The 26,736-nt window shown below is 44.1% G+C and overlaps 2 protein-coding genes across 5 annotated transcripts; one reads left to right on the top strand and one right to left on the bottom strand.

Moving 5' to 3' along the window:
* The first annotated feature begins 141 nt into the window (after nucleotides 1–141).
* CNOT8 (CCR4-NOT transcription complex subunit 8) lies at nucleotides 142–7,979 on the top strand. The gene is made up of 7 exons (XM_041397595.1): nucleotides 142–277; nucleotides 1,459–1,658; nucleotides 2,993–3,186; nucleotides 4,586–4,747; nucleotides 5,462–5,606; nucleotides 6,251–6,361; nucleotides 6,647–7,979. Exons 2-7 carry the CDS (start codon nucleotides 1,542–1,544, stop codon nucleotides 6,794–6,796), a joined length of 879 nt encoding a protein of 292 aa, XP_041253529.1. The 5' UTR covers nucleotides 142–277; nucleotides 1,459–1,541; the 3' UTR covers nucleotides 6,797–7,979.
* A 917-nt stretch (nucleotides 7,980–8,896) lies between these two features.
* GEMIN5 (gem nuclear organelle associated protein 5) lies at nucleotides 8,897–26,699 on the bottom strand. Of its 4 annotated transcripts, none has more exons than XM_041397591.1 (28): nucleotides 26,491–26,699; nucleotides 26,220–26,374; nucleotides 25,297–25,478; nucleotides 24,810–24,961; nucleotides 24,466–24,597; nucleotides 23,484–23,616; nucleotides 22,950–23,109; nucleotides 22,121–22,333; nucleotides 21,341–21,426; nucleotides 20,754–20,848; nucleotides 20,003–20,139; nucleotides 18,751–18,824; nucleotides 18,191–18,372; nucleotides 17,924–18,063; nucleotides 17,342–17,513; nucleotides 16,881–17,108; nucleotides 16,280–16,393; nucleotides 15,961–16,089; nucleotides 15,559–15,654; nucleotides 15,138–15,275; nucleotides 14,637–14,784; nucleotides 14,395–14,514; nucleotides 13,307–13,517; nucleotides 12,522–12,779; nucleotides 11,721–11,883; nucleotides 10,572–11,133; nucleotides 10,056–10,215; nucleotides 8,897–9,498 (listed from the first exon to the last, which is right to left on the bottom strand). In XM_041397591.1, the coding sequence occupies exons 1-28, from the start codon at nucleotides 26,681–26,683 to the stop codon at nucleotides 9,343–9,345; spliced, it is 4,689 nt and encodes a 1,562-aa protein (XP_041253525.1). In that variant the 5' UTR covers nucleotides 26,684–26,699; the 3' UTR covers nucleotides 8,897–9,342. The 4 variants fall into 4 exon arrangements, with proteins under 4 accessions (XP_041253525.1, XP_041253527.1, XP_041253526.1 ...); XM_041397593.1 differs by having other exon boundaries at nucleotides 10,056–10,152; XM_041397592.1 differs by having other exon boundaries at nucleotides 24,466–24,594.
* Nucleotides 26,700–26,736: the final 37 nt, after the last annotated feature.

The raw sequence follows: 26,736 nt of genomic DNA, 5'->3' as shown, positions 1-26,736 counted from the left end.
GGGGGGAAGGCAGGAGGAGGAGAGACGCGAGCCGGCATGGGCTGGGCGCATGCGCAGTGCGGGCACCGCGGCCGCGCGCAGTAACGTACCCGCCCTCTCCCCCCCCCCTCCCCGCCCCTCCGCGCGCGCCGCCGGGGCTCCGCCATCTCTCGCTCTCTCTCGCGAGAGGCAAAGCGGCGCGAGACCCGGAAGCGCCGCCCCTCGCGGCGGGGGGCACTCGGAGCCGTCGCGGTTGCGCGGGGCGAGAGCGGCGCGTCCCGGCCGCGGCTGCCGGGAGGTACCGGGGAGCGGGACGGGCGGGCAGCGGCGGGACCGGCTCTGCGGGTGCAGGGCTGCGGCTGGGGGTTGAGGGGGCGGCGGCGCGGACGGCGGCCCTCCCGCTTCCCGGCCGCGGTGAGCCGTGTCCGGCCGCCCCCGGGCTGTGAGGGGGGCCCTGAGGTGACCCCGGGCCGGGCCGGGCCGTGGCGGAGCGCTCGTCCCTCCGGTAACTGGTGGCGCAGGGCCCGGCCGGGCGGAGCCGGAGCCCTCGCTCTGGGAGCGGTTCGCCGGTGTTATTGCGGGAAAGGGGCAGCAGCCGGTGGCTCCGGCTGAAACAGCGCTGCAGTGTGGCCCCGGTTACATCAGAGCAGGGTAGAACCCAGGGTGGGTTAGAGGCACCGCTGTGGGTCACTGGTCCAGCCTCCCTGCTCAAGGAGAACACTACAGGATTGAGCCCAGACTGTTCTGGAGTGTCCCCATTGAGGCAGACTCCAAAACCTCTCTGGGCAACCTGTTCCCGTGCCTGGTCCCTGCACAGTTTCTGCTCACGTTCTTTCTCACGTTCAGGAGAAGCTTCCCGTGCATCAGTTTCTGCCCGTTGTTTCTTGTCCCGTCGATTGGCATCACCAAGATGAGCCTGGCTCCATCTTCTTGGCGCCCTCCTTGAGATATTCATACCCACTGAACCTCGTGCCAATGAGTGTTCTCTCTAATGCATTCTGTTGTTGTGTTTAAACAATTGTCTTCATCACAGAATCACAGAGGGGTTTGGATTGGAGAGGACCTTCAAGATCATCTCATTCCACCCCCCTGCTGTGGGCAGGGATGCCTTCCACGAGACCAGGTTGCTCAGAGCTCCATCCAGCCTGGCCCTGAACACTTCCAGACATGGGGAAATAGTTGAGGGTTACACATGAGGATTCACTGCCTGCACATCTTGTGCCCAAAGTGTCAAAGCTTATGCCAGGAAAAGGAAGACAGGGATAACGATTCTTTACATAAATAACTGGACTGTTGATTGTGCAGATGCTCTTGATTTCATTCAGCATGTTTACAGAAAGTGATAAAGAAAACTTGGTCTAAACTTTGAATGGGTTATTTGAAGGTGGAAAAGGAAGTGTGACTGACTCCTACAGAGCATTTATTCACATGTCACTCTTCCTTCACTTAAAGCATTATTTATTTATCTCTTTAATGCAGCACACTGATAAGATTGCACAGCTTGTGATCCTGCACTGTCATTTGAGTTCAGCATCAGCTGCCTTTTTTCTGGTCCCTGCAAGATGCCAGCAGCCCTTGCAGAGAACAGCCAGGTTATCTGTGAAGTATGGGCCAACAACCTGGAGGAAGAGATGAGGAAAATTCGGGAGATTGTTCTGAGTTACAGCTACATTGCCATGGTAAATGTTTTATACTTGACCTAATTGCCTTAGGGGATTTTTTGGGGTTGTGGACTAAGTTGATTCTTGGGTGAGAAATGATTTCTCCCTACCCCCAGTCAAACTGAACTAGAAGAGGTGAAAAAATAAAAAGCTGTTTGGTAGCTTTCCAAAATTTAATACAAGCAGTGCTGAGTATGGGTTGATTGAAGGAAGGGGAGGATAGAGACCAACTTAAAAACCTGAATTTGTTTGAGATTTAGCTATTCATAGTGTATTAGTTTGTGCAACTGGAAGATGAAGCAAGTCACTATTGGGTTTAAATCCTTGTTTTTCCACCAGTGTGTTTGTCCTTTGAGTGTTTTTCTCCATTTGATTGTAGAAGATGCCATGGGACTGGAGGTCAAAAGGCCTGCAAGTGACTGCTAGCCAGCTGGGCTGCCTCCTTTCTAATGAGGGCAGATGTTGATTCTTAGGGAAGAAAAATATTCTGGCTGTAGATAAGACAATATGTTCAGAAAGCTTTATTTAAAAAGAGCATAATCTCCCCCAGGTGGGAGGAATCTCCTCCTGCTTGGCAGCAGCCCAGTGTGTTAGATGAAGAACTGGTTTTAGTTGTGATACTGTAAGTTCTGCCAGCTCTGCTTAGGAGCACTGAACCTCAAGATATGAAAAGTCCTCCTTAAAAGCGTGGCAAAAGACAGGTGCCTTTGCAGAGTGTGTGGGGTTTTGGTGTAAATTCAGCTGTGGAAGTGAATAGGATTTTTTTTGTTAACATTTGTCAATGGGAAATGAACTTTTTGCTTTTTTTCAGTCTCATTGAAAGTGTTCTTATGGTTTGAGTGACTGTGCTATAAGAGTAGACAGATAAACCTCTTGGGCAAGGGAGAGATTGTGTCAGGTGCACAGCACTGGGTTTGTTGTGGAAGATTTTGTGTGTAGTCAGTAGAAGCTCAGTGACCCAGTCTGGGGGTAGAAACAGTGTGGCAGTTTGGTGTTCAGCAAAGACAGCACACAGTCACTGGCTGAGTAAGAGGGTTTTCATCTGAAAGGTGTTTTTTCATCTGAAAGGTGTTTTTTCATCTGAAAGGTGGTTTTTCATCTGAAAGGTGGTTTTTCATCTGAAAGGTGGTTTTTCATCTGAAAGGTGGTTTTCATCTGAAAGGTGTTTTTTCATCTAACAGATGGCTGCTGTTGTTGAGGTGTGTTTGACTGACAGTAGTTTTTGTTGATGTAGGCATTGACTGTTCCTCAGAAGCAGAGAAGGGTTTCACTGTCTGGGCTGTCCTAACAGAGTGGTAGTAGTGGCTCCTAAGGGAATCCATGGTGAAGCTGAGTTTTCCCTTCTGTGCCAGGACACGGAGTTCCCCGGCGTTGTCGTCAGGCCGATCGGTGAATTCCGCAGCTCCATAGATTACCAGTACCAGCTCCTTCGCTGTAACGTTGACCTGCTGAAAATCATCCAGCTGGGCCTGACTTTCACAAATGAGAAGGGGGAATATCCTTCTGGCATTAACACCTGGCAGTTCAACTTCAAATTCAACCTCACGTGAGTCTTTGGGCTTGGCGTTGATTTCCTGTTCCTTCTGCTGGAGCGATGCTTTCCTTTGGCAGATAGCGGTGTCCATGTGTTCTCACTGCTGGCTGCTTCTGAGCCATAAGGATTCAGATTCTAGTACTGACTATGTGGGAACCTATTTTGGAGTGCCAGGAGTTAACAGTGTATCTGGAAGTCAAAGCCATGCAAAAATTCTATCCTTATTACCCTTGCTCTTGATAATTTTGTATGCCTTCTTTTTTCTGGAACAGTGTTTGAAACTTCATATATATATCTATGTAAAATTCCATCTCTTTCTGCTAAAAATAAATGGATGTGCTGGTCTCATCAAAAAGAAAAAGACCTCTTTACAGATCCATGCTTAAGTATAAGCTGGGATCTAAAAACATGTTGGTGTAATCATCACATCTGTTCAGGAGAATGAATCTTGTTAAATGGAGTGTGGCAGTTCTTGTCTCCTGCATACTGTAATATCCTGGGTTGCAGCTGAAACAAGTTTTATTATTCCTTCCCCTGTAATTATAAAGATAAACTCAGCATAATTACCACTAGAGCTGTCTGGAAATAAAGAAAGGGTTTATCTGGCAAAACCACATATGTAGGAAATCTATTTTTATGAAACTGTCGTTGGAAAGCATTACAAAAATTTGTAGCTACTATGTGCAGATCATCCAGTTCTTGACCCCAAAAGTTGCACTATTTACTCCACAAACTTTGAGCCTCTTGCAGGTATTGAAATCCGAGTGGAGTAGTTATTGCTGTGTGCTCATTTCATTTAAATGAGTTATCATATTGATAGAACTTGGCTCTGTGTGTTTCCTCCCCCTCAAATGACACAAACCAGTAAAGAAGTCAGGTTCCTGCTCAGCTCTCCACCAGGCACATCATTCTTGTCCTGCTTCCTGAGTCAAGGATGATGCAATTCTGTTTACTCCCAGAGATGGAAGTGGAGGTGCTGATAAGGTGGTACATTCTGTGGAGTGAAAAGGAAAAATGTAGGCAGGAATGATGGTCAGTGCTGTAGTGATGCACATCTTCCTGTTTGGGAGAGCTCCCCTTTCCTGTGGGCCTCATCTGAGGTGCTCCCCTTGACCTTGCAGAAGGGACATCGTTCAAAGCAGTCAGTTATGGAGCTGGAATCTTTGGAATCTGTAGTAGCAATGGAAGTGTTAACTACTTATGATCACAGAACAGCTTGTTGGCTGTAGGAGCCTGCAGTAGTGGTATTGAAACTGAGCCAGTTTGAATTTTCCAGAGAGACAAACTGGACCCAGAAGTATCCTACTGGTTAGTCCAATTCTTGACATAGTGTGGGGAGAATTTTTCTAAAATGAGCTTGTCTTGGCAGCACCCCAAGTGCAAACTTGCTTTTTTTTTTTTTTTCCTTCAGGGAAGACATGTACTCTCAGGATTCCATAGACCTCCTTGCCAGCTCTGGGCTGCAGTTCCAGAAGCATGAAGAGGAAGGGATTGATACCCTGCATTTTGCTGAGTTGCTGATGACATCGGGGGTCGTCCTCAGTGACAGTGTGAAATGGCTGTCCTTCCACAGGTGGGTCCAGGATGTTCACTGACCCTGTTAAATCTCTTCTTAATTCCCTGCATTTTTCATGGGGATTGACAGATCTTAAGGAGAAAAGTTAGCAGTCCTGCAGTTCTTAAAATAAGCTTCAAGATATGGAGGCCAAGTTTAAGAAGTAAGGACACTTCCTGACTGCTTGTGAATCCTTTTGCTGTTACAGTCTCCCTCTCTTGAAGAAGTTGAAATGTGATTTCTGCACTTAGTAAATGCAATGTAAAGGATTTTGTTTCTTCCTTACAATGTTGGTGGTGCTCTGAACTTCCACCTGTGTGGTTAAGATACCTTTCTTGTTTCTGATCAGGAAGTCTCTGGTCCAACATGGTATCACAAATGAAAGGACTTGCCACCACCTCCTTCTCCCTCAACAGATGCTTGCACGGTTTCCTTCTTTTCTGTATTGCCCTTAGCTACAGAAATAAACAGAGTTGGGAAGAAATGTGTATTCTTCCCAATGGCGTAGCTGTTCCACAAAAGGCTAGTGAAGGCACTTGGGGGGCATCCCAAAGTCCTGCATTGACATAGAAAATCAGTTCTGGCTGAGATCTAGAGTTTTATGAATGTCAGAAAATGTTAAGGCTTGAAAGGCACAGCAAGTAAAATTCTGTTGAAAAAAGAGGTACTAGTTAGTACCTTGGGTTATAGGTACTGCCTGCTTACCTGGTTTCTCTATGGTTTTGTTTTCAGTGGTTATGACTTTGGCTACATGGTGAAGTTGTTGACAGATTCCAGGTTACCAGAAGAGGAACATGAATTTTTCCACATCTTAAACCTTTTCTTCCCATCTATCTATGATGTGAAGTATTTAATGAAGAGCTGCAAAAACCTTAAGGTACTTTTATCTCCCCAGCAAGTAGGTGATGAGCACCAACACTGTACATGTACAGGAATACAAGTGGAAGAACTGCTGCATATGTTGTCTTAAAATGGGAATGTGTATAAAAATAGTGACAGAGAAGCACCTGAGACACAGTTTGTGTCTAATGGATACTGCCCTCCCCAGTTTCAGACTTCCCAATGTGTGTGTCATAAAGGGGACATTGCCACAGCCTTCTGGTTTGTGTATCAGAGGCTAATTATAATTCAGCATATTTATGTTTCCTGTACAAGGGTATTTCTTTTACATGAAATACTCCATGACTTGATTAACTGATAAGAGGGTTGAAAGTAATTTATCTACTGAATCACAGCCTTGAGTAAGGGGAGGGAAAGGCCCAGCATGTGTAACCTATGAATGTACCCACACTTACCTCAAGTATCTGCAACAGGAAAAGAAGGCACCTAAATTTGAGAAGAGTTATTTGTGCCCTCTTGAACACCATTTCCCACTGTGTTTCACTCACAGCTGGAGGGTGTGTACTGCTGGGATCTGCACTGGTTCATCATACCCTGTTTGTCCTCGTGTTTTGGAGAAATGTGGCGATTTTGGCAAGAGATGAATCTTCCAAAATAAAATCTCTTCTGTTCTCTTGGCAGGGTGGCCTTCAGGAAGTGGCAGACCAGCTGGATTTGCAGCGAATTGGACGACAGCACCAGGCAGGATCAGACTCTCTCCTCACAGGAATGGCATTTTTCAGAATGAAAGAGGTACTGCAGTGTTCTTCCTTCTCCACTTTCTGTCCATAAATGTCAACGTGTATAATGTGTTGTTTGTTTTGATTTGGGATTTTTGAGCCTTGTGGCCATCACACTTCAAACTATCAGCAACAGGAGTTGCTGATATTGGCACAGACTTGTTCTGTTCTTGTTTTAATTTGTACACTCCATCTTGGAGGTGGCTGATTTCAAATAAGCTGTTAATTAACATTGGATGTTTTCTGATTTAGAGGCACAGTTAAACAATACTTTTTTTTTTTTTTTTTTAATCTGCAGTTATTTTTTGAGGATACAATTGATGATGCAAAGTATTGCGGACGACTGTATGGCCTTGGCACAGGAGTGGCTCAGAAACAAAATGAAGATGTGGACTCAGCCCAAGAGAAAATGAGCATTTTGGCCATTATCAACAACATGCAGCCGTGATGAGCGGTGCCCCTCAGCAGAACATGTTTACCATTTTGGCAGCTGCTGTCCTCAACCATTTTCCCTAAACAGTGTCTCAAACAAAAAGCATCTCCAGTACACAGGCTGCACCAAGCCTTGCAGTTTTGCTGAAGAGCTGCATTTTCCTTTGAAACCCTGAAGAGTTGACTGATTTCCTAATGCCAGCATTTGTGGTTTGCTATATTTTTAATACCAAGGGCAAAGGACAGAATCTACTGTGTATACCTCTGGTTTTTTCCTCTTTTTACTGTACAGAATCTGCAAGGAAGATTTACCTGTAGAATATTGGGTAGAGCTGAGGGTTGGGAAATGCAGTGAAAATGGACACAGACACGCACGCAAATTTGCAATTTGTGTTTTATAAAGCTTATTTTAAAACTTCTGCATGTTGTGAGGGTGACAGCTTCACCTCATGTGTTGCTTATTTTATCTCTGTCTGTGGAAATTGCTCCCTTTGATCACTGCAGAGGTTTGGGAACGGATGACATTAAAAATGATCCTTGCAGCTAAAAATACTCAGAGATTTGCTTTAACAACAGAGGGAATGGAGATTAATGGAGCTGATTTGATCAGCACTCCTTAGTTTCTAATTCTCTGTTACTGCTTTGACCCATGCTAAGCCTCAGCTTTGTTCTTACGGGTATTAAGGAACTGTTCTGGAAATACAGTCAGAGGCCCAAAAGTTCACCTTTGACAGGGGATTGGACCAATACTATGACTTCAGTTTTCTTCAACTTAAACCTACAAATTTTATTTATCTCATGCAACACAACTAGGTCAGCATGGACAAATACTTGTTCCTCTTCTCCCCCCTGCTTCTCCAGCCCCTAATTTTACAATATGCTTAACAGGTAAAACAGAGTTTCTGATTTTTTTCCCGAGTTTCTGGGTCATTTTCATTATAAACACCTGAAAAGTAGTTAAGAGGATGAAGAACTTGGGATTCTGACTTTGAAAATATTTTTTTTAACAGCTCTGTAATGACATTTCTTAAAAGAACAAACCCTTTTGGACATGTCAAACTTAAAAATTTTTAAGACTTTGTCTGGCATTTTGAACAAGCTTAATCCAATATTAAAGAGTTGAGGTTTAGAGCTGGTATTTGAAATGTTTGTAAAGACTAGTTTTTATTTTTTGTAAAAATAAATTTTTTTAAACCAGGCTTTGTTTTGGATTTTCCATCAAGCACTAGAATTTCCCCAGTTGAGGCTTTGGAATCTGAATTTGGGAGATACATGCCTGAAGATGCTGAAGTTTGTTTCCTTTACCATTCATGATGTGCTCCTGGGGTAGCTCTTAGTGAAATGTCTTTGGAGCTGATTGTACAGTAGCTGAGGAAAGCTGAGCTGAAGAGCTCTGGCAGAGCTGTGTTCTCTCCCTGCTGCTCTCTCAGCACAGCTCAGCCTGGTGTAATATTCCTGCACTGCAGAGTGGCCACTTCAAGGGACAAACCTGTGTGTGAAGTTTTGTGCTCCATGTAAACTCCAGTGGTTGCTGCTCTGAGTGCAGGAAGGCAGTTTGGTTAAGCACTGGCTCCCCCGCCTGGTTTTCACGTGCTTTGTACAGACTTTAACAAATTCCAGTTGGTGGCAACACTTCCTCTGTAGATGTGTTTGATCAGTGAACCCCTGGCTTTCACCTGCTGCTCTTGAAGTTGTTCTGAGGTTTTACTCAGCTTGAAGCAGGAAATCTGTCAAGATTAAGTTTGCATTTTGGCTGGTAGAATCTGGAACAGCTTTTGTTCTAAAAATCCATCACTCCTTTTAATTCTTAAACAATAACCTTTACTGTACTTGAAACTTTCTAAATTCATGATGCACACTTTCCCCCATCAACTTTTTTTTGCTGCATTTAAAACCTTGCTTCTAAAAATTACTAAGACAGATGCTGTGTTCACTAAGGCTTATGCACCCTTGTGCTTTTCATAGAAATTACTTCTTCTAACAAAGCCTTTAAGTAAGGTGTAAGACTGGTCAAAATACTGCATGTTCAAGGTGCAAAATCCAGGATTGGTTCTGGCACTTTCTACAACAGCACCATTCTAGAGGACTAATTTCTATACATCAAATTAAATACCAATTCATGGTGATAGAAGACTTTATTTAAAGGAGAGAAAATAAACTCACAAAGCTTTTAAGAACAATACTGGCCTAAGGGTCAGTTTGCTTACAGAAACCATTGATTTTCCTGAGGGCAGCTACTCTTCCTCCTCTGCTGAAAGACTACACAGCTGCTCAAAACTTTCTCTTGCATTTAAATAGCAAGAGCTTTCATTAGCATAGTGTCCAACAAATAAAAAAAAATATACAAAAATCAGTTATAACAGTTCACTCTACTGCTTTTCAGTTTTCTAACAGTCTCCTTAAATAAGTATCAGTGGATGAGCACAAGTGGATGTGTATAAACCTGACATTTTGTATCAGTAACAGCCACAGCCATCAAAAGAAGCCTTCACTTGAAGAAAGAGCAGCCCTAGTGTTCCGTAGCTGGAGGCAGCTCAGGGGAGACAGTCTGGTCTCCACGTGTCATGTCAAGAAGCTCCTGGCAGCCTTTCTGTAAACACCAGCAGCACCGTGTTTCCTAAGGAGAGCCAGAGCCTCTTCCTGCAGCTCAGGAGGACACTGGGATCCAAGGTGAAGGAGCACCAGGCAGCACTCCAGCACGTCAGGGAATGGGAAGACCTGCAGAAAAAGGACCACGAGGTGATGTCTACAGTTTATATTACAGTTGTTCAACACAATCAGGCAGCTCTCTAAGACACTGCTTTGTAGCATTCTCAGAACAGCCAGCCAGGTGCATTTTCTGTTCACATTTATCCAGGTTTGCCCCTTCTTGCCCAATCACCATGATTACATGTTTTTGAATGTGTGCTGTGTACTTTCTATAGTTCCTAATATACAAAGGCCATTTTATAGTTAAAATTTTTTATTTCATTGTTTATAAATTTCTTTCATACATAAGTAGCAATGGATTACTCTTAAAATGCATGGGATGATCCATACAGGAGATCTCATTGAGTTCCCCCACACAGTAGCTTTAGCTGTGCTTTCCAACTGCATGGGGAAAATTATACTTGAAAGAAAAGCATGGCCCTGCTGCCATGTGTCAGTTCTCTCTCAAAACTGCCACAGGATCACAAGGAATGTCACTGCTCCTTTCTGTATGAAGGGTTCTGTGATAAGGCTGCCCTTACAGAATGACTTTTTTCAAAACTGCAACGGCTCTTGTGAAAACTTACCTTTAAATTGTCTGGGAATTCAGCTAATTTCTGCTTTGCCTTCAGAAGCTGCTTTGTGAGCTCAGGGAGTGTAACTGGTTGCTTTACTTCATCTTTGCTGTCAAGAGAAGAGCAGGTGTCATGAGTAACTCTTTTGTTAGGTGACTGTGTAGTCTCCCTCCTGGAAAAGGAGAACAGGATGCTCTAGCTCGTTCCTGCCAAAGTCCCAAACCAACGTTCAACAAAGAAACAGAAGCCTTAGATCATGCTTAGCCTTTTCATTATCCCTCCTTTTCCAAGCTGCCCTGTTTATTCACTGTTACAACACCTCATGCATCACAAAACTATTCAGCTGCACTAAGCTTATGCATGTGGTGGTTCAGCCCAGGGGAAATACAGGATTTCTGAGATGTATATTCAAGTGTTCCTAGGTGATGGGCTGGAGATTTGAGACAGTCTAGGCAAAACAAGAAATTTCCTTAAAAAACACACAAAAAAGCAACACTTTTCAACACTCATCCCTGTGCTGAGTCTTACCAATTCATATGGTTGCTGTCAGAGCTTGGCTTGTCTGATTCAGTCTCTGAACTCTGTTCCAGGTTGCTTCCCTGGGTGTTTCCATTTGTGTTTTCCTGGAGATTGTTCCTCTGCTGCTGGTGCTGGCGGATCATTTCTGCTAAAGTCTCCTGGACCTCAGCTATGTCTCTCTGGGTGTTCTGCAAGGCAGCCATCTCTTCTGAAAGGAGCACTTGGCAACCCTTCAGTTTTGACTGTCTGTCTGCCACATCAGCTGAATCAGTTTTTGAGTCACTCTGTGTCTCACCCTTGGAAACTTCAGTTGTACTGCAGAGGTTTTCACCCATCTCAGCTGCAGTTTGAACCGTTTCCTCAGGGGATGGGTCACCTGAAACACAGCTCTTCTCAAGAGCTGTCTGCTCACTGGGACCCAACACAGCCTTCTGCAGGCCAAGGGACTCTTTGGGTGGGTTCCACCACAGGTCATAGAGCAGTCTGTAAGCCACAAAGCCCTCCAGACTCCTGCAGGCATCCATGCTCTGAGAATTTGTGCTGTCCAGTTTGTCTCTCAGGTCATCACAGCCTAATAATGAGAAAATGATTACAAATAGTTCATGGAACTTTCCAAAGACAATGAGCAGATCTGGTAAATGAACCAGGAAGCCCTGGAAACCCAAATCAGGGATTTACTCAGATGCTGGCAAGCAGTACATGAACTATGAAAGCAAAAACATCTTTGGCATCTTTGTGAACACAATACTCTGTTCTAGCTAAAAGGTTCTTATCAGCTACAGCAAATTTCCTTTGTCTCAAGATGCAACACACAAGAGTCACATAATCACAAGCCATAAACTAAATGCACTGCATAACCTAAAGTTGGACTGTGTGTTGCTGTGAAATAAACACAGCATTCTAATGTGTCCCTCACAGAAGAGAATTCACTCAGTTTCCTACATCACTCACACCAAGTGACACAGCTGAGCTTCCTTCCAGAGTCAGGAATTTTCATTGCCCAGTGGCCTTTGCACTAGCCAAATTGCACAAGTTTCCACAGACAGGCCTATGTCTTGCTGCTTCCAAGCATTATTTAGCCTTGGAACATTACTGGACAGAGCTGTGCTGGCAGGAAAGAGCCCTGTCAGTGCCAGAAGAGACAAAGGAGAGACTCACCCTCAGGAAGGATGATACTGCAAATCTCCTGCATCAGAGTGAAATTCCCAGCATCAAAACTGCGGGTCACAGCCCCAAGAATACTCTTCACTGCCTCATCCCACACACCCAAGTGACAGCTCAGGGCTGCAAGGGCCAGGTCATGGGAGATATGGAAAAGCACCTAAAGGAAGCACCAGAGAGCACAGTTAATACTTTTACTGCAAGGTGTGAGCTTATGACAACTGTGGAAGAGCCCAGAAGCACATGACTTGACCAAAAGCAATTTTAGTGATAATGCAATTTACACAGTCTGCTTCATGCAGGAGATAGAGCATTTCTACATCACCTGGAGCTGTAAAATCAACTACTGTGCTTGCCTGTGTCTTAGTAAACAGATGAGAAGGGGGAGCAGTGATTCACTGTGGTCAGAGAAGAGCTGCAGGAGCACCAATCTATGGACAGACCTTGCAAACTATTTTGACAACAAGCAGCCCTACCTCCCCAACAGTCCAATAGAAACCCCTGAATCAGTGCTGAGACTACTCAGCTCTGTCAATCACTCCCAACCAGCACATCTCAGTGACCTCAGTGCTGATCCCAGCACCCCATGTCAGTTCCTACCCTGCACAGAAACAAACTGGTGGCTACACAAAGCTGTCCCAGCAGCTGATCATCTCTCCCCCAGACTAAAACCCCATCCTGCAGCAGGGTGCAGACACCAGTTCCATGGGAATGGCTGCTGCAACTCCACAGTGGCCCTGGGTTTACTGCCCATTCCCAAGTAAGGATTTGTACCTGGACAGATCAAAATCCATTTACCTGCTTTGGGTGAGTGTTGTTGGTTGAAGGAGGATGCTCAATCCTGCGAAGCTGCTCCTGTGCACAGGTGGCTTTTTCAGTGGTGTCCATGCCCAGCACATTCTGCCACACTTGTGTCACCATGTCAAAAAACGGGGCCTCTCTGTTCAGCTCCCAGCTGTGGTAACAGGGGGGCACGGGGCTCTTCCGCTCACAGGGATTCCTCTCACTGAGGCAGCTGCAGAGCAGCTCGTTCAGGCAGAAAACCAGTCTGTGTCCCTTTAAAAAGGAGGGAAAAAAAAGCACTGAGCTGTTGCAACCATAAAAACAAGCCCTTGCTGACCACAGCAACCAGAGTGACTTCAGAACATCATGCCTGGTAGCAGCTTCTTGGTGACAGAAAAGTCAGAAGGAAACCTCAGAGCAAGCCAAGGTAGCCACCTGCTTCTCAGTCCACAAAAACTTTTCAAATCTAAGCCTCCAGCAGCTGGACTTCCAGTTGGCTCATTTGTTCCTTTAATGTAAACAGCAAATAGTTCACTTCTTTCTTTTCATGATCAGTATTACACTTAAAAGAATCCCACTTTTCTCTACAACCTCTCATATAACAACAAGCACAGAGTCTACACACTTCCCCACCATGACCACTGCATAGGGTCATTCCAATATACTCCTAGAAAAATATTTTGAAGCAAAATCAGCCCAAAGGACCACCTGTGGACTATTAAAAAATGGAAACTGGTGCCAAGTTATGTTAATCTGGAGAGAGATAACACTGAAGAAGGTGGAAAAAGGACCAGACTCACAAATAAAGTTTTATGCTGCTGAAGGACTTCCTGAGCTCCCACCCAGTTCCTGGATAACAGCAAGTCTTGGGCACATCTCAAAGACAAAGTTGCTGACAACTCCTCCTCCCCAGATATCAGAGCAAGCTCAGCAGCAGTTTTAAGAGATGCTACATCCCCCTTTTTCGACAAGACTTTAACTGCATCATAGGGTGAGGAAGCTCCCAAATAACTGAAAAAGATAAGAGCAAAACAAGTTGATTGGTACTAAAATAGTTTTTAAGTTGTATTGCAATACAGTAGCACAAATACACAAATGAAGATGACCCTGGATTTTCCACAGGTTCTCAGAGCTCTCTTATCAAAGAGATATCAAAGTTTACTACAGACATGGTGAACAATCTGATGCAAAACCACAAAGGGGAAGTCACACAGCCTTAAAGTCAGGACTGAAATCTCTGGTGGTCTGCATGCCACACATGGCTTGGATGAGCAATAAAACTAAGCTAAGATTCAGGAGACAAAGGTTATATGCAGCTCTTTGTCCCTACTGCATTTCTCTGGGTTTCATGCAAATCCTTTCACAAGTGTGATATCCACAAAAATGCCAGAACTGAAATCAGCATCAAGCAGAGTACACTACTCCAGCCAAAATATTTCAAAGGTTATTAGTAATTTTGGTAGTCACAAAGTTAAAACACTTCAGCTGGAGCAGGATAACCCAGTGACCAGGATATTAGCTAAGGCTTCAAGAAACTCAAGGTGAACAGCTGCACTGAATGTTTCCAGTGGAAAGGTTGGAAATCTTACATAGTCTTTTTGTAGACAAGCTAACTTTAGCCTTGCTAGACTAGTTTTCAAAAACTTCCAGTAATATCTGTGCAAAGAGATGGCTCTACTTGAATGTGGCATTTGGACTTTCTGCTCTGAACTGCTCTCTGGAACTTCTCTCCCACCTGCATTAGTGGAAATTGAGTGAGATCAGGCTCAGAAAGCACCTCAGACAACCAACGACCAGACAAATGAACAGATTTCAGCTGACACAAAACCAAGAACCTTCTTTGTTTGAGGCATGGAACCAATTCTCTCTTCTCCCCAGTAGCACTCACCATTTGGCAGCCATGGAATAATGACCATCTTTCTCCAGCAGAGCTGCCCAGCTGGTGTAGAGGTCCTTCAGAACTGGATCTTCTGGTCGCAGCCTGGCCTTAGCCATCACAATTGCTTCCCTAATGCACACAAGGGAAACCAGACAGAAAAGTTCATCTGTGTGCAAAGAGTGAAACCAAAATGCTAATCTACCCCACAAAAAAAACCCAAAATAAAGTGCTACACATAAATAGACAGCAACCTGTAAAAATTGTTCACTTTCAGGAGCTCGATAGCCTCGTAGACTTTGTGGATGGACAGGAGATGGGAGGCAGCCTTCACATACTGCTCCTGAAAACACAGCTGCTTGGCAAAGGCTTCCACTGTCCAAACCCAGGCCTGGTACCCAACTGCAAAAGAGAAGGCAACACTATTGGAGGCAGTTTTATGACTGGAAGAATTCCTGGGTGATACCATCACTGGTTTCTTCAATATGTACCTCTCTACCCCAGGTCAGTTTCTATTTCTTAACCACCCTAACACAAGTCAATGAAGCAGGGCAAAACTAAGGCTTCAACGTGACTGCAGGACTTCACTGCCAGTAAAGTAACTTAAAAGCATATATTTAAACCAGCAGCAAGCTGTAAGGACTGCTAATCATATCACAAAGGACTAATTCCTGAGTTTCTATCCAGAACCACCAGAACGAGGGGACTCTTGGCAGCCAATTCCACCAGCTCATGTGGTGCTAGAGCAAACATACCCATGGGTGACATGGCTACGAGCTGGTCTGTCAGCTGCCCCCTCTCAGCAGCTGCCTGGAGGACACCCTTCATGTCTCCTTTCCACAGCATGAGCTGCTGGAAGAGCTCTGCATGCCCATTCTCCAAGTGGTGCTTTCCTGTTGGAAGCAAACACAATTCCCATCAGCACGAGTGCAACAGCAGCATTTGTCACAGTAAAATAGCTTGGCAAAAGGGAAATCATTCAAGCTCAAGATAAGGCAGGTTTACATCTGAAAGATGTAAAAACTATCTGGGAAGAAGATGTACATTCTTCTCACACAGAGCTTAATTCTTAATCCTAGACTGTAATCCACAGTAAAGAAATCTCAAGCATTTTCCCCAATTTGTTTTCTACTTGAATACAACAGTTACAGTGGACATATTCTTTATGCCACTTACCTTCCATATCAATCATCTTGTGCAGAGAATCCCTGTCTGTGAACAGCCCCAAGTGGATGCAATCCTTGAGGTCAGGGGACACATCTTCATTATTATCTAAACCAGGTAAGAAGAATGAATATTTAGGATTTAACACAAAGCTGGGAACAGCAACATGCCAAGTCACTGTACCCCTCAAGTGCTGGCAAATATTTCTGTCTTCTACTTTCTTTCCTGTACAGCAGATTTAATAATTTGCTGGTCAACACTCAGATCTAAGTTTGATATCACAGCAAGTCACACTCTTTGATAAAGGTGAGGATTTAAAAAAATGTGCTGTGCTTGAAGTCAAGTCCCTGAACACTTGATTTTGAGTACCTGAGAGCACCTACCCTCCAAGTATTTTGAATTTTTTACTGGTACCTTTAGTTTTCAGACATGCAGCCAGCCTCAAGCAGTCCTGATGCAATTCTTCTTTTGATCTGTGATCCATTAATGTGCTGAAGGGCAGAATAGAACGAGGCTTCTTCTTCTTCAGAGAGGCATCAGGAGCTGAAAAATCAGACAATTTTAGTCACTGCTGCTGCAGCTACAGCAGAACTCCTCAATTTATTTCAAAAACACCCTTTTCTTTCTCTGGCATTAATTTGGTGTCACATTAGGAAGGGAAGCTGCAGTCAAGTCTAGAATGAGGAACTCTGCCTTGATATAGGACTGTTAAAAATCCCTCAAACATACTAACTTGGTTTCTCTTTAGGTGGATCCTTTTTCACAGGAGCAGCTTTCTGGGTCACAGAAGGCTTTGGCAAGCTGAATGAAGAATAATCACATGCAGGTGAAGATGTATCCCTGGGCACTGTGGAGTCAAGTGATTTAAAAAAAGGAAAAGCAATGAATAGGAATGCACACAGAGTAATTCACATTCTGTTACATTAATTTTGAAACAGACAGAAACCAAGCTTTGCTTTGCCACAGAATTTAACAGCTTTTTAGGGAAAGGAAATATCAAGAAAATAAGAGAACTGTCAGAAGGCTAAATGAGATGTCAAGAGCCAGCAATGAAGATCCATCAGTATTATAAGATTTATCAATGCTGATCAAAAATGACATTGTTTCAATGCAGTAACTCTGTCCATGAGGCCAGAATCTTGTTATCTAAAGACAGTTAAGTCCCAAACTAGTTTAGAAAATTATAAGATGCATTCCAGAGCCTTCTTCCTTCAAGTGGACAATTTCAATAAAACCAAACAATGAGAAAATCTGCATGAAAATTAAACTTGGTGATGCTCTGAGAGCTGGGAAACATTGAGGGAAACACTGAAGTAAGAGGATTTGATTATTACCAGTGACAGAGACTTTATCAGCCAACTCTGCCTCCTGAGCTTCTTTTTCTCCTTCATGATCTGACACTCCATTTTCCTCCAGCAGCATTTCCTTCATGCTGTCATCTCCATTCATGGCATCATTTGCATCCTGCTTGCCTGGACTCTTGCCTACAGGCTTTTTCTTCTTCTTGGCTTTAACTTTTGGCTGTATACTTCTTTTCTTCTCTAATTCTATACTCTTTTTGCCTGTAAAAGGTGCAAATTTTCGTGTATTTCTTTTAGTGTATAGCCCATATCTCAGGATCAACATTTACTTTCCAAGTAAGGACACTCAATTCAAACCTAGACACAGTTTATTCCTGAAGAGGAAGAGGCAGATCTGGAGCTCAGCACAAGAATTTGCATCACTTCAGCATGGCACCTCCCCAATTCTCAGCTCCAACATCACCTTCAGGAAAGATCTGTTTGAATACACTCACCCTGAGGAGGCCGTGTGTGCTCCTGCTTGGAGATGTGCCATTTGTGAACAGAGAAATCATCTGCTCCTGTATAAACACAATCTGCCTCCACTGCTGACCACTGCACACTCAGCAGGCGGCCCTGGTGCCCTCGGTAGTTGCAGAGTGGCTCTTCCTTCATCACATCCCACACCTTGGCAACAAGAAAGAAAGGCAATTACTCATAGTCACTGCTGCACCTAATACTCTGCATTTTCTCATGATGTGCACAGGTAGGAACTTCTCTTTTGGGATTTTGCAGGGGTATTTCAAACATGCATAGAGAAAATGCAGGGCTTCCTTTGTTTGCATTGATACAGCTGCACAGTATTTTTCTTTTCTAAGGATCCAAAAATGCTAATATGAAAACTTTAACGACTGGACTTACAAATCAATTCACAAATCACAACATAATCTGCATATCAGGTATCCAGAACCAGCAGATGGTTAGCAAAGGTAAACTTGCAGTACTTTAATAGTTTATCTCACAAAAACAAGTTTTGCTCTTAATCAGCTGTGGAATGGATGATTTGAAATACAATTTTGAGGTGCTTTGGACAATACCTGTGCAGTGCCATCATAGCAAGCAGACACCAATCTTCCCTCGTGGTGGGGACTCCAAGAAAGACTTGTGATTTTAGCTGTGTGCCCAGCCAGAGTTCGAAAAGGCTCCGTTATTGTCAAAGGATTTTCTGAAGAGTTCTCTGAAAGAAAAAAGAAAAACCATTAAGGAAGGCCAGAAAGACAAAACAGAAATAAACCAAATAAAAAAAAAAAAAAGGAAAAAAAAAAAAAAAGCCAAGATTTGGAATATAATCTGCAAACTCTTACCTACAACACTCTTCAGATTATGGACATAAATGGTGGCATTGACAGAGCCTGAAGCTATCAAGTAACTCAGCTCTGGCTGGGTGCCGTGCTCGTGGTGCCAACGAATGGCATTGATCAGTTTGTGATGCTGCTGGATAGTGCAGAGCAACTTCAAGTTTGGTGCCTGAAATATTTCAATTGAGCTGAAATGTAAGAACAACAGTGTAAGAATTTCAGTAGTTGGTGAAAAAGGGAATTTTTTTGTTATATTGCACGAGCAGAACTGCAGCACGTGAATTAGAGTAACTGAGTTTGTGCTTTCTGGAGTCAACTCAAACCCTGGTTTTACTGATCAGCAAAAGTGCATTTCTACCATGAGTGGATCCTTGAAACAGAATTTAATATGATAATGAGGATCCTCCATGCCAAGAGCAGCTACAACGTACAACAGCAGGAAATGTTGTATTATCATAATTCAAAGAACAAAGACAAACCAGGGCAACAAAAAGTACTTTTGCTTCACCACAGTGACTGCAGTCAAGATCAGCACTGACACCACCTGAACCCCAAGTGGGACATACCCATCCTCATTGCCAAGAGCCAGGAGTTTGCCATCTGGTTTCCAGCTGACCTCTGTACGTGCAGGCAGCTTGTGCTGCAGAAAGAAGATACAATTATTGCCAAAAACTCTTAAATCTCTCTCACATACATTGAACACAGCAAGGCTGGCAGCTGGACAGAACTGCAATTAGTCTGCAAAATGAAAAGTCATAACAATGTCCATTGCTTTTGTAGCAGTGACATAAACCTGAGCAATTAAGACTGAAATTACTGATGCAAGAACCAATGATTGGTTTTTATTGTTGTTTAGTTCTGAGAAATATTTTGAAGTTTTGTCTGGATTCCAGTAGGACATTGATGTTTCATATCCTTATACTCCTTGGAAAACACCAGACATTGCAAGCAAATTCTTTCACACTTAGAAAGAAACCAAGTTTACTTTTAGTTATCCCTATTCATTTGAATTCAGAAAAAAGCTACATACAATTTACAACTCAGATGCCTAACATGATCATTTCAATGCCTCTGACATTACTCTCTTAACCCCCAGAAAGTCTTACTCAAGGAAGAAGTCAAAACCCAGCTGATACAAATCAATACCCCTGGACTGACTCCAGCTGACTTGAAAGAACTGAAGATCCAGCCCACTTCACTTATTTTATACTTTCAACTTAGAAATGACTGATCACACTTGAGAAGATACTCAGTGATCACCAGCCACTCTGCACTGGCTGCAATACAAATGGCAACAGCCTCCTGCAAAATCATGATTGTTTTTAATGAAAAATTTGTTTTAAAAAGTTTATGGTCAAAGCGAGGGAATTAAAGGAATTGAGGTGAATAACTCATGCATGCCCACCACATGACCTAAGCCAGGGTATATTCAGGATTATCACTTCAAGTGCTTTGAATCTGGAAATCTCCTAGTATTTTAAACAGCCACACACAGTTTTAAACCCAAACTCTATCCCCCATTTACTCTTTCCCATGTAAATCACAGTGTAGAAAATGATGCAACTGATGCCAGAAAAAGATGTGCCATGTTGACACCAGGAGAAAAAAAATACCAACAACCATCTTCAGACACAAATATATTAACTCTTTAAATAGTTTGAGTCAGTGTCACTGAAGTTCATCTGTGGAGACTGAGGGGTTCAAGTTTTTTGCTGCAGATACATCAAAAAGGCAAAATAAGAAACTTACAACTACAGGGCCATGGAAACTCTGGCATGGTTACTATGAATCCATAAAACCCCTCAAATTAATACTCACTTTGATTGAATTGGTGTCTCTGATGACTTTGTTGATGTCATTTGCTTCTCCATTAAGCTTCCAGGGATTGTGCTGAAAAACAATTCCTTCTCCAGCACAACTATATAAAGTTACAGAGGGCTGTTCATTTTCTTCTCCTATCCAACAGAGAAAAAAAGCTAATTACACTCTGTTCTTCATCACTCTTCACAGAGCTAATCTCTCCCACTATAAAACAAAGCATTATTTCAAAAATCAATATACATCCTTCAATTGCCTGTGGTGCAGCACCAGGAAATTCTCACAGTACAACCCTCTAAAAGGGGCTCTCATTTCTACCAACAGAACCCTCATAGCACAAAAACAATAAAATACCCTTTAAATTTTGGTCCCTAAAAGAAAAAAATCCAAGTTGTGTAAGAAGGGCTAAAGTTCCAAAGGCAGAAACTCTGGAAGCTGTATTTGATTTGATGCAATTGCTGCAGGAAGCCTGTGAAGTTCCTGGCCTGTAACACCCTGAAGCAAGCCCAGAGGTGTGGGGCTCTTCTCAAACCTATTTGCTGGAGGTACCAGAATTCACAAACTACAAGAGTTTGTAGCCTTGCAAAACTGTTCAAAGTTCCTCAAACAGAACACATTCTTAGCTGCTCCAAAGGATTGCCACCAAGCAAATGGGGCTCCTTCTGCTAAGAAGGGAGGGAATAGCAGCTTCCTGGCATCTGTGTGCTCTGCATGGACATTCTGCTTTGTCACAAGGTGCTGGAAGACTCACCAGAAATCAGAGGAGGAGTTGGAGGACCCCAGGCTAATGTGTACACTGTCTTCTTGTGGTAAGTGCTGGAGATCTGAGGTGGCTTATTCTTAGCACTGGGCAGGAAGATAAGGAAGCAGGGGCAGTCAGATTTCAGCAAATGGAAATTAAAAGAAGATAAAATCAAAGCAACATATTTGAGGCACCAGGTGCTCTAACATTCTAAAGCCATGGCTCAACCAAGCTTTCTTTAACATCTCCTGTAGGACACTACTAAATTGTAACGTAATTGTCCTGGTGACCTTCCCCTCCCTGCTGCTCCTCCTTCCCTGAAAATATCTTTCTGGGTCAGGTCTTCCTGAAGTGATGCCCTCTCACAGGTGATCTGTGGTCATGACATTTAGTTTACCTTAAAGCAAGTTCACCTTACAAGCTCACAGACATAATGCAAATGAAAAAATGTACTGAAAATCCACCTGTTTGACTAATTTGCATTTAATCTCACTCATCTAACAGCAAAAGTATCCCTCAGGAAAGACCACACCAGCCCTGCGTGGTAACACACCAGCAGGATCTGACACTAATGAATTTGAAAGCTACTTTTTTACCTGCTGGACAAGGTGTCAAATATGCCAACTTTTCCATCATCTGTTCCAAAAGCCAAGGAGCCTTCCTTAGTTGGATGCCAGGATAACTTCAAGAAAAATATAAAGAGACACAAAATGATCTAAGTTACAAATACTTTATAGCTAAGTAATAAACTAAAGGAAAATGCTGAAAATGATGAGCAAGGACCTTATACCCACCCTTCCAACCACAGTCACTTGATTTGATCACTCTGCTCTGAGTATCAAAGGCTTTCTCCCTTCCAGTTATGATGGGATAAGATGCAAGGGACTAAAATCATTTAAATGGTATTTGATACCTACATTGCAAAACAGAAATAGCTGCCAGCTATTTTACCAGGCAGTTGCTTTTGATCAACCAGTGGTTAAACCCCAACTGAAGACACCTGTGTTGGCTGTATTGGGTTTTTGTATCTCTCAAACTTCCTAGCAGAGCAAGGGCAACCACAGGTGAAGCAAGGAAGAATCATGAAGGAGGATAAAAGTGAAAAAGTAACATAACAGCTAAGCTAAATAACAGCTTATTTCCAGCAGATGTAAATGCAAGCTTCTAGGATTGTAAAAAGGTCTAAAAACTTGTTGCCAGATTCTAAAATTTATAGTATACAGAAAGAATTGAGTATAAAATGAACAAGGCTTTACCTCATTTTAGTTGGGACAAACCTTCAGAATGCAAGAGAGAGAAAAACATCCTTGAAAAAAATGGAGTGAACAGAAGATGTATTGAGGGAAAAAAAAAAAAAGAATCCAAAGCACACTTACTGCTGTAACCTTGGACTTTATGCTTTGCCAGAAGGTTTTAACATCGTAAGGGTTGTTGATGGACAGAGTGTTCCACACCCGGATCATGCTGTCCCCCACCCCGATGGCGAGGCAGCCTGTGTCCACGGGGGAGAAGGCAAGGCTGTAGACAAACCCTCCAAGGGAGGGCAAGGTCCAGCTGCAATCCAGAGTAGACAGATCCCAGCATTTCACCTGAAGAATATTCGAGGAAAAAGGAATGGTTAAATACAGAGTGATTGACAAGAAAAAACAAAGCAGAAGTGAAATGAAGACTCAAAGGGTGAAATGCAAGGCTTGGCAGGATGTGATCTGCACCCAGAGGATTCCCTGTCACAGACAGGGATGCAGTAGCTGCAAGACTGGAATGGACATAATGAACTTATTTTACTAAGTTTCTCTCCCAGTTTCAAAACAGGAGACACTCTGCTGCCTGTAAAAGACTAAAGACTGAAAAAAAGACCTGTAAAAATATATGTATTAGTTTCTACAATTACATTATGTTAAGAAGGAAAATCAGGCTTTTTAAAAGTGAAATATAGAGGAAAAGAAGTGGAAAACATCTTTCATTAAATGCTTACTATTCAAGTCCAGAATGTCACAAGCATTCACTCTGCCATGGTAAGAGACTGAGCTTATAAGCTAACAGAAACATACACTACCTGTGCTCAGAAAAATGGTAGGAAGGGATGTCATAAAATGCTAAAATAAACCCATTTCTGGAGAAAAACTGTGGCCTAAAAGGATTAGTCTCATTCAGTCGAACTGCATTGTAGAGGCATTCCTATGCTAATTTTTAAATGGTTCTTACATCTCTGTCCATTGAAATGGAAAAAAGGAGCTCTCTGTCTTGGTGCTTCACAGAACTGAGATTGAACACAATTCGGGAGTGGTTTTGTCCTTCTGAAGATCCCAGAAGAGTCCACTTGCGTTTGCCAGGCTGGGCCAAATTCCAAAGGAGCAGCTCTCCTCTGCAAAATTGAAATTCAGTTAAGTTTTTCAGAAGAACTACACAGTGTTCTATATAGGATATAGACTATATGAAAAACATACTGCATATTTACAGGAGTAATAGATTCTGCAGACATCTGTAAAAAGCTACACACTCAAACTCCACCTGAAAACTGCCATTTTTTCCCAGTAGACGGACAAAATAACAATTAGTGCTATTAGCAGTCAATACTCAGTTAGATTGCTGGACAAATTATGGGGCAAATAGTAATCTTCTCAAAGTCTGAACTCTAGGCCTGTGTTCTCCTGTAAAGGGAGGAAGAAGGGGGGGTTTTTCTACTCAGCATTTCCTTCAGCAGGAACAAATGACTCTGTTGCTGGGTGTCCCACTTACCCAAAGGCACTGGAGATGATGTCTGAGGGGTGGCCAGCAGGCCACAGGACGGTCAGCCAGATGCGCTCCTTGACCGCCGGGTCCACGGCCCCTCCTCTCCTCCTGGTGGGCGGCAGCTTCAGAGTCATCACACCTGCAGGAGCAGGAGGCATCACTGCACCTCACACAGGGAAATCCTCAGGGTCTTAGGTTGGAAATGCAAGATGTGGCTGAGTGTGTGTTCTACTGCCATCTGTCAGAGGTGGGGCAGTTATCCTCTGCTGACTGGGCACTTTTCTTTACCTCTTCCACAACCAATTCTCCCTCTGGAAAATATCTTCTGTTCATGCACAGTGTCACTACACAGCTGATAAAATTCCATCATCCCACTGGGAGATGCTCTGCCCAGGGGGAGGAGCCAAGCATTCCTGCCTGGCTAGAATCTGAGGTTTGGAAGACCACAGCAGCCTTTTGCACTGGATTCCCAGAGGAGCAGCCCTTTCCCACTGGATTCCAAGGAAGAGCAGGCCCATCTACAGCACCCCTGGACCTTCAGAGCAAAACTCCACTGTTCTCCAGGATCCCTGCTCCAGCAGAACCACAGCTGGCACTGCAGGAGGGCTGAGCCACCATTTAATGGGACTGTGCCACCACCCTGACCCACAGGGTGCCAGGTCCTGTTCTGACTCTGGCAGTGTTGTTTTGTATTACAGCATTTTAATTTTTTTCCTATTAAAGAACTGTTATTCATACTCCTATATCTCTGCCTGAGAGCCCCTTAATTTCAAAATTATAATAATTCAGAGGGAGGGGCTTTGCATTTTCCATTTCCAGGGAGGCTCCTGCCTTCCTTAGAGGACACCTCTCTTTTCAAACCTACACAAACAGATAGAGGAGTCCTGTGAATCTGCAGCTTTAATTACATTCCCCATGCCTTCAGCACACAAAGGCAATTTGCAGTTCAGGAATTATTTCACCTTGTTCTTTTTTATCTCTTACTTACTCCTGCCTCTGGTACAGCTCCATATCCGTATGGTTTGATCCTTGCTTCCAGAGGCCAGGTAACAACCCTTCCTCGTGGCTGTGTCCTGTGTCAGCTCCCCGTTTGGAACCTTGCCTTCTTCTGAAGGAGCTGCTGAACACCATTGAAGTCATGTTATTATGCTTTAAAAATCAAAGCTTCATAAAAATGAGCTGAAAATTATACTGATTTGTATCAGAACATATTTTGTTGAACTTATCAGTTACTTAGCTAACTACTAACCTTCTGTAAAAAATTCAGTGCTCTAGAAGGACAATTACATGAACTAGAAGTTACTCCACAAGTTGTTAATCATGTTCACCTACCCTGGAGCTCATCCTGCCAAGCAGGTAACCTTTCTTCCCCAGGCACAGGGCACCAGGCCAGACAATGGATTTCATCCTCGTGGCCTCTCAGCCTGTGCACAACTTCTCTCTTCCTGCTGATATCAATTATCACCACCATGCCATCCTTGTAGCTGAAAGCAGAGATTTAAATTAATGAAGGGATTCTTGGATGCTTGTGGAATAATATCCAAGGTGATTTACAAGCTCTTTCCAGGGTCACTATTACCCTATTACAGAGCAGCCAGGCTGGATTGTTACATTTTAACAGATTTCTTTGCCTTTGCAGGTTTATCAAATCTAGATGTTATTTCTAATTTGTTTTACTCCAAAACTGAAAGAACAGCCACCAAGACCTCTTAAAATTTACCTTTCAACCATGTAGCAAAAACTCACAATTAAATTCTTGCAGAAGAGGAGTGGAAAACAAAACACAAGGAAAACAAAACATGAAGTAAAGAGCATTTACCCAATGGCCACCAGGTTTTCATGATGAGGAGAACAGGTGAGGCAGAACACTGTCCTGGGCTCTGGGAAGAACTGCTGGCTGTCATTTCTGTTGTGCCAGTAACAAACAATGACACCTTTCTCATCACCAGTCACAATGAGATCTTTCACAAGAGGGGACCAGTGCAGTGCAGAGATGGCATTCTGAAGAGAGAGCATTGGAAAGGTTTAGAGCTGTTTCACTGCCACCTAACACAGAGGAACAGGCAGGAAATCATCTGTGAGCAGTGACCAGCTGTTGTTTGGATTTTTTAAAGTTTTTTTAAAGCTTTTTGATGTTTATGTTTTTGTAATGAATTTTCTCACACACTTTATGTAAATAACTTATTGTTTTGTATTCTTTTACAGAAGAAGAGAAATTTGATAGATTGTTGGTTTGTCCGGTGTCACTGGAGAGGTGGCACTGTCACCCTCCAATCCACCGTCACTTTTAGAAATCTATAAATGTTAGAGTCAGAAATTAAAACCGCCTTTTTTACTTCAAAAGAGGAGCGTGTCCGCGCCGTGTTCTTTCGTGTCCCACAGCAACACCCAGCAGCACTGTGGATTGTCCCTGTTCTTTCAGGCTTCAGAGGATAGATGGAGCTGCTGGTGTGCGCTCCTGAGCCGCAGTAACTCTTTAAACACACACTCAGCGTGCCCTGCGGCCACAGCAATCTGCTGAGCTGCCTTCAGGCGAGCTGGGCTAAGCGGCAGCGAGTCCAAGCCACGGGCTGGGTGCTGCTCTGTGCCAGCAGCCGGGGACGAACAGCGCTGCGGGCTGCCAACCACGAGCACCGGGCAGGTTAACCACGCCGCCTCTAAAACTCACTTTAGGGCTGAGCAGCCTCGCCGTGCTCCGTGAGCGAGCCCCGAGCCACCCCGTGCCCATGTCCGTGTCCCCACCTGGTGCAGGCTGTACTCCAGCACCGGCGACAGTGTCCCGCTGTCCCAGACTTTGACGCTCCCATCGTCCGAGCTGCTGGCGCAGAGGCCGCAGTGCCCGGGGCAGCGGCAGAAGGCGAAGGCGGAGATCCTGTCCGTGTGCCCGAGGAGCTCCCCTGCGGCCACAGCACACACCGTCACGGCCCGCCGAGCCCCCGCGTCCCCCCCGGGCTCCCGGTGGCGGGGAGGCCCCGCAGGCCCCGCACAGGGCCGGGGAAGGTTGTGACGGTACCGTAAAACGTGGGCGCGGCGGCGGCGACATCCAGCAGGCAGACGCGGTGCCTCGCCGCGAAGCCGAAGAGGCGGCCGTCGCTGCTGGTATCGCTGCAGCGGCTGCTGTACCAGTTGGGGGAGGCGGGCAGCGCCCGCACCCCCATCCCTGTTCCCGTTCCCATCCCCATTTCCATGCCCGTCCCCGCCGCCATCGCCCCGGGTCCCCCCGCGCCGCCCCACGTGCTCCAGGCGTTGCCGCCGAGCG

This window comes from Onychostruthus taczanowskii, unplaced genomic scaffold (assembly GCF_017590055.1).
Source record: "Onychostruthus taczanowskii isolate IOZ18803 unplaced genomic scaffold, ASM1759005v1 scaffold14, whole genome shotgun sequence".
NCBI lineage: Eukaryota > Metazoa > Chordata > Aves > Passeriformes > Passeridae > Onychostruthus > Onychostruthus taczanowskii.
This window is presented reverse-complemented; position numbering and strand designations above follow the sequence as displayed.

What these genes read in the sequence shown, in the direction of transcription:
- CNOT8 (XM_041397595.1), top strand. Translation starts at nt 1,542, where the DNA reads ATGCCAGCAGCCCTTGCAGAGAACAGCCAGGTTATCTGTGAAGTATGG. An exon ending in GTTACAGCTACATTGCCATG is followed by an intron (nt 1,659 to 2,992) that starts GTAAATGTTTTA and finishes CTTCTGTGCCAG; the next exon opens with GACACGGAGTTCCCCGGCGT. An exon ending in AAATGGCTGTCCTTCCACAG is followed by an intron (nt 4,748 to 5,461) that starts GTGGGTCCAGGA and finishes TTTTGTTTTCAG; the next exon opens with TGGTTATGACTTTGGCTACA.
- GEMIN5 (XM_041397591.1), bottom strand. Translation starts at nt 26,683, where the DNA reads ATGGCGGCGGGGACGGGCATGGAAATGGGGATGGGAACGGGAACAGGG. An exon ending in GAGCTGTACCAGAGGCAGGA is followed by an intron (nt 23,617 to 24,465) that starts GTAAGTAAGAGA and finishes CTGCTCCTGCAG; the next exon opens with GTGTGATGACTCTGAAGCTG. An exon ending in CAGTATCATCCTTCCTGAGG is followed by an intron (nt 11,134 to 11,720) that starts GTGAGTCTCTCC and finishes TCTCATTATTAG; the next exon opens with GCTGTGATGACCTGAGAGAC.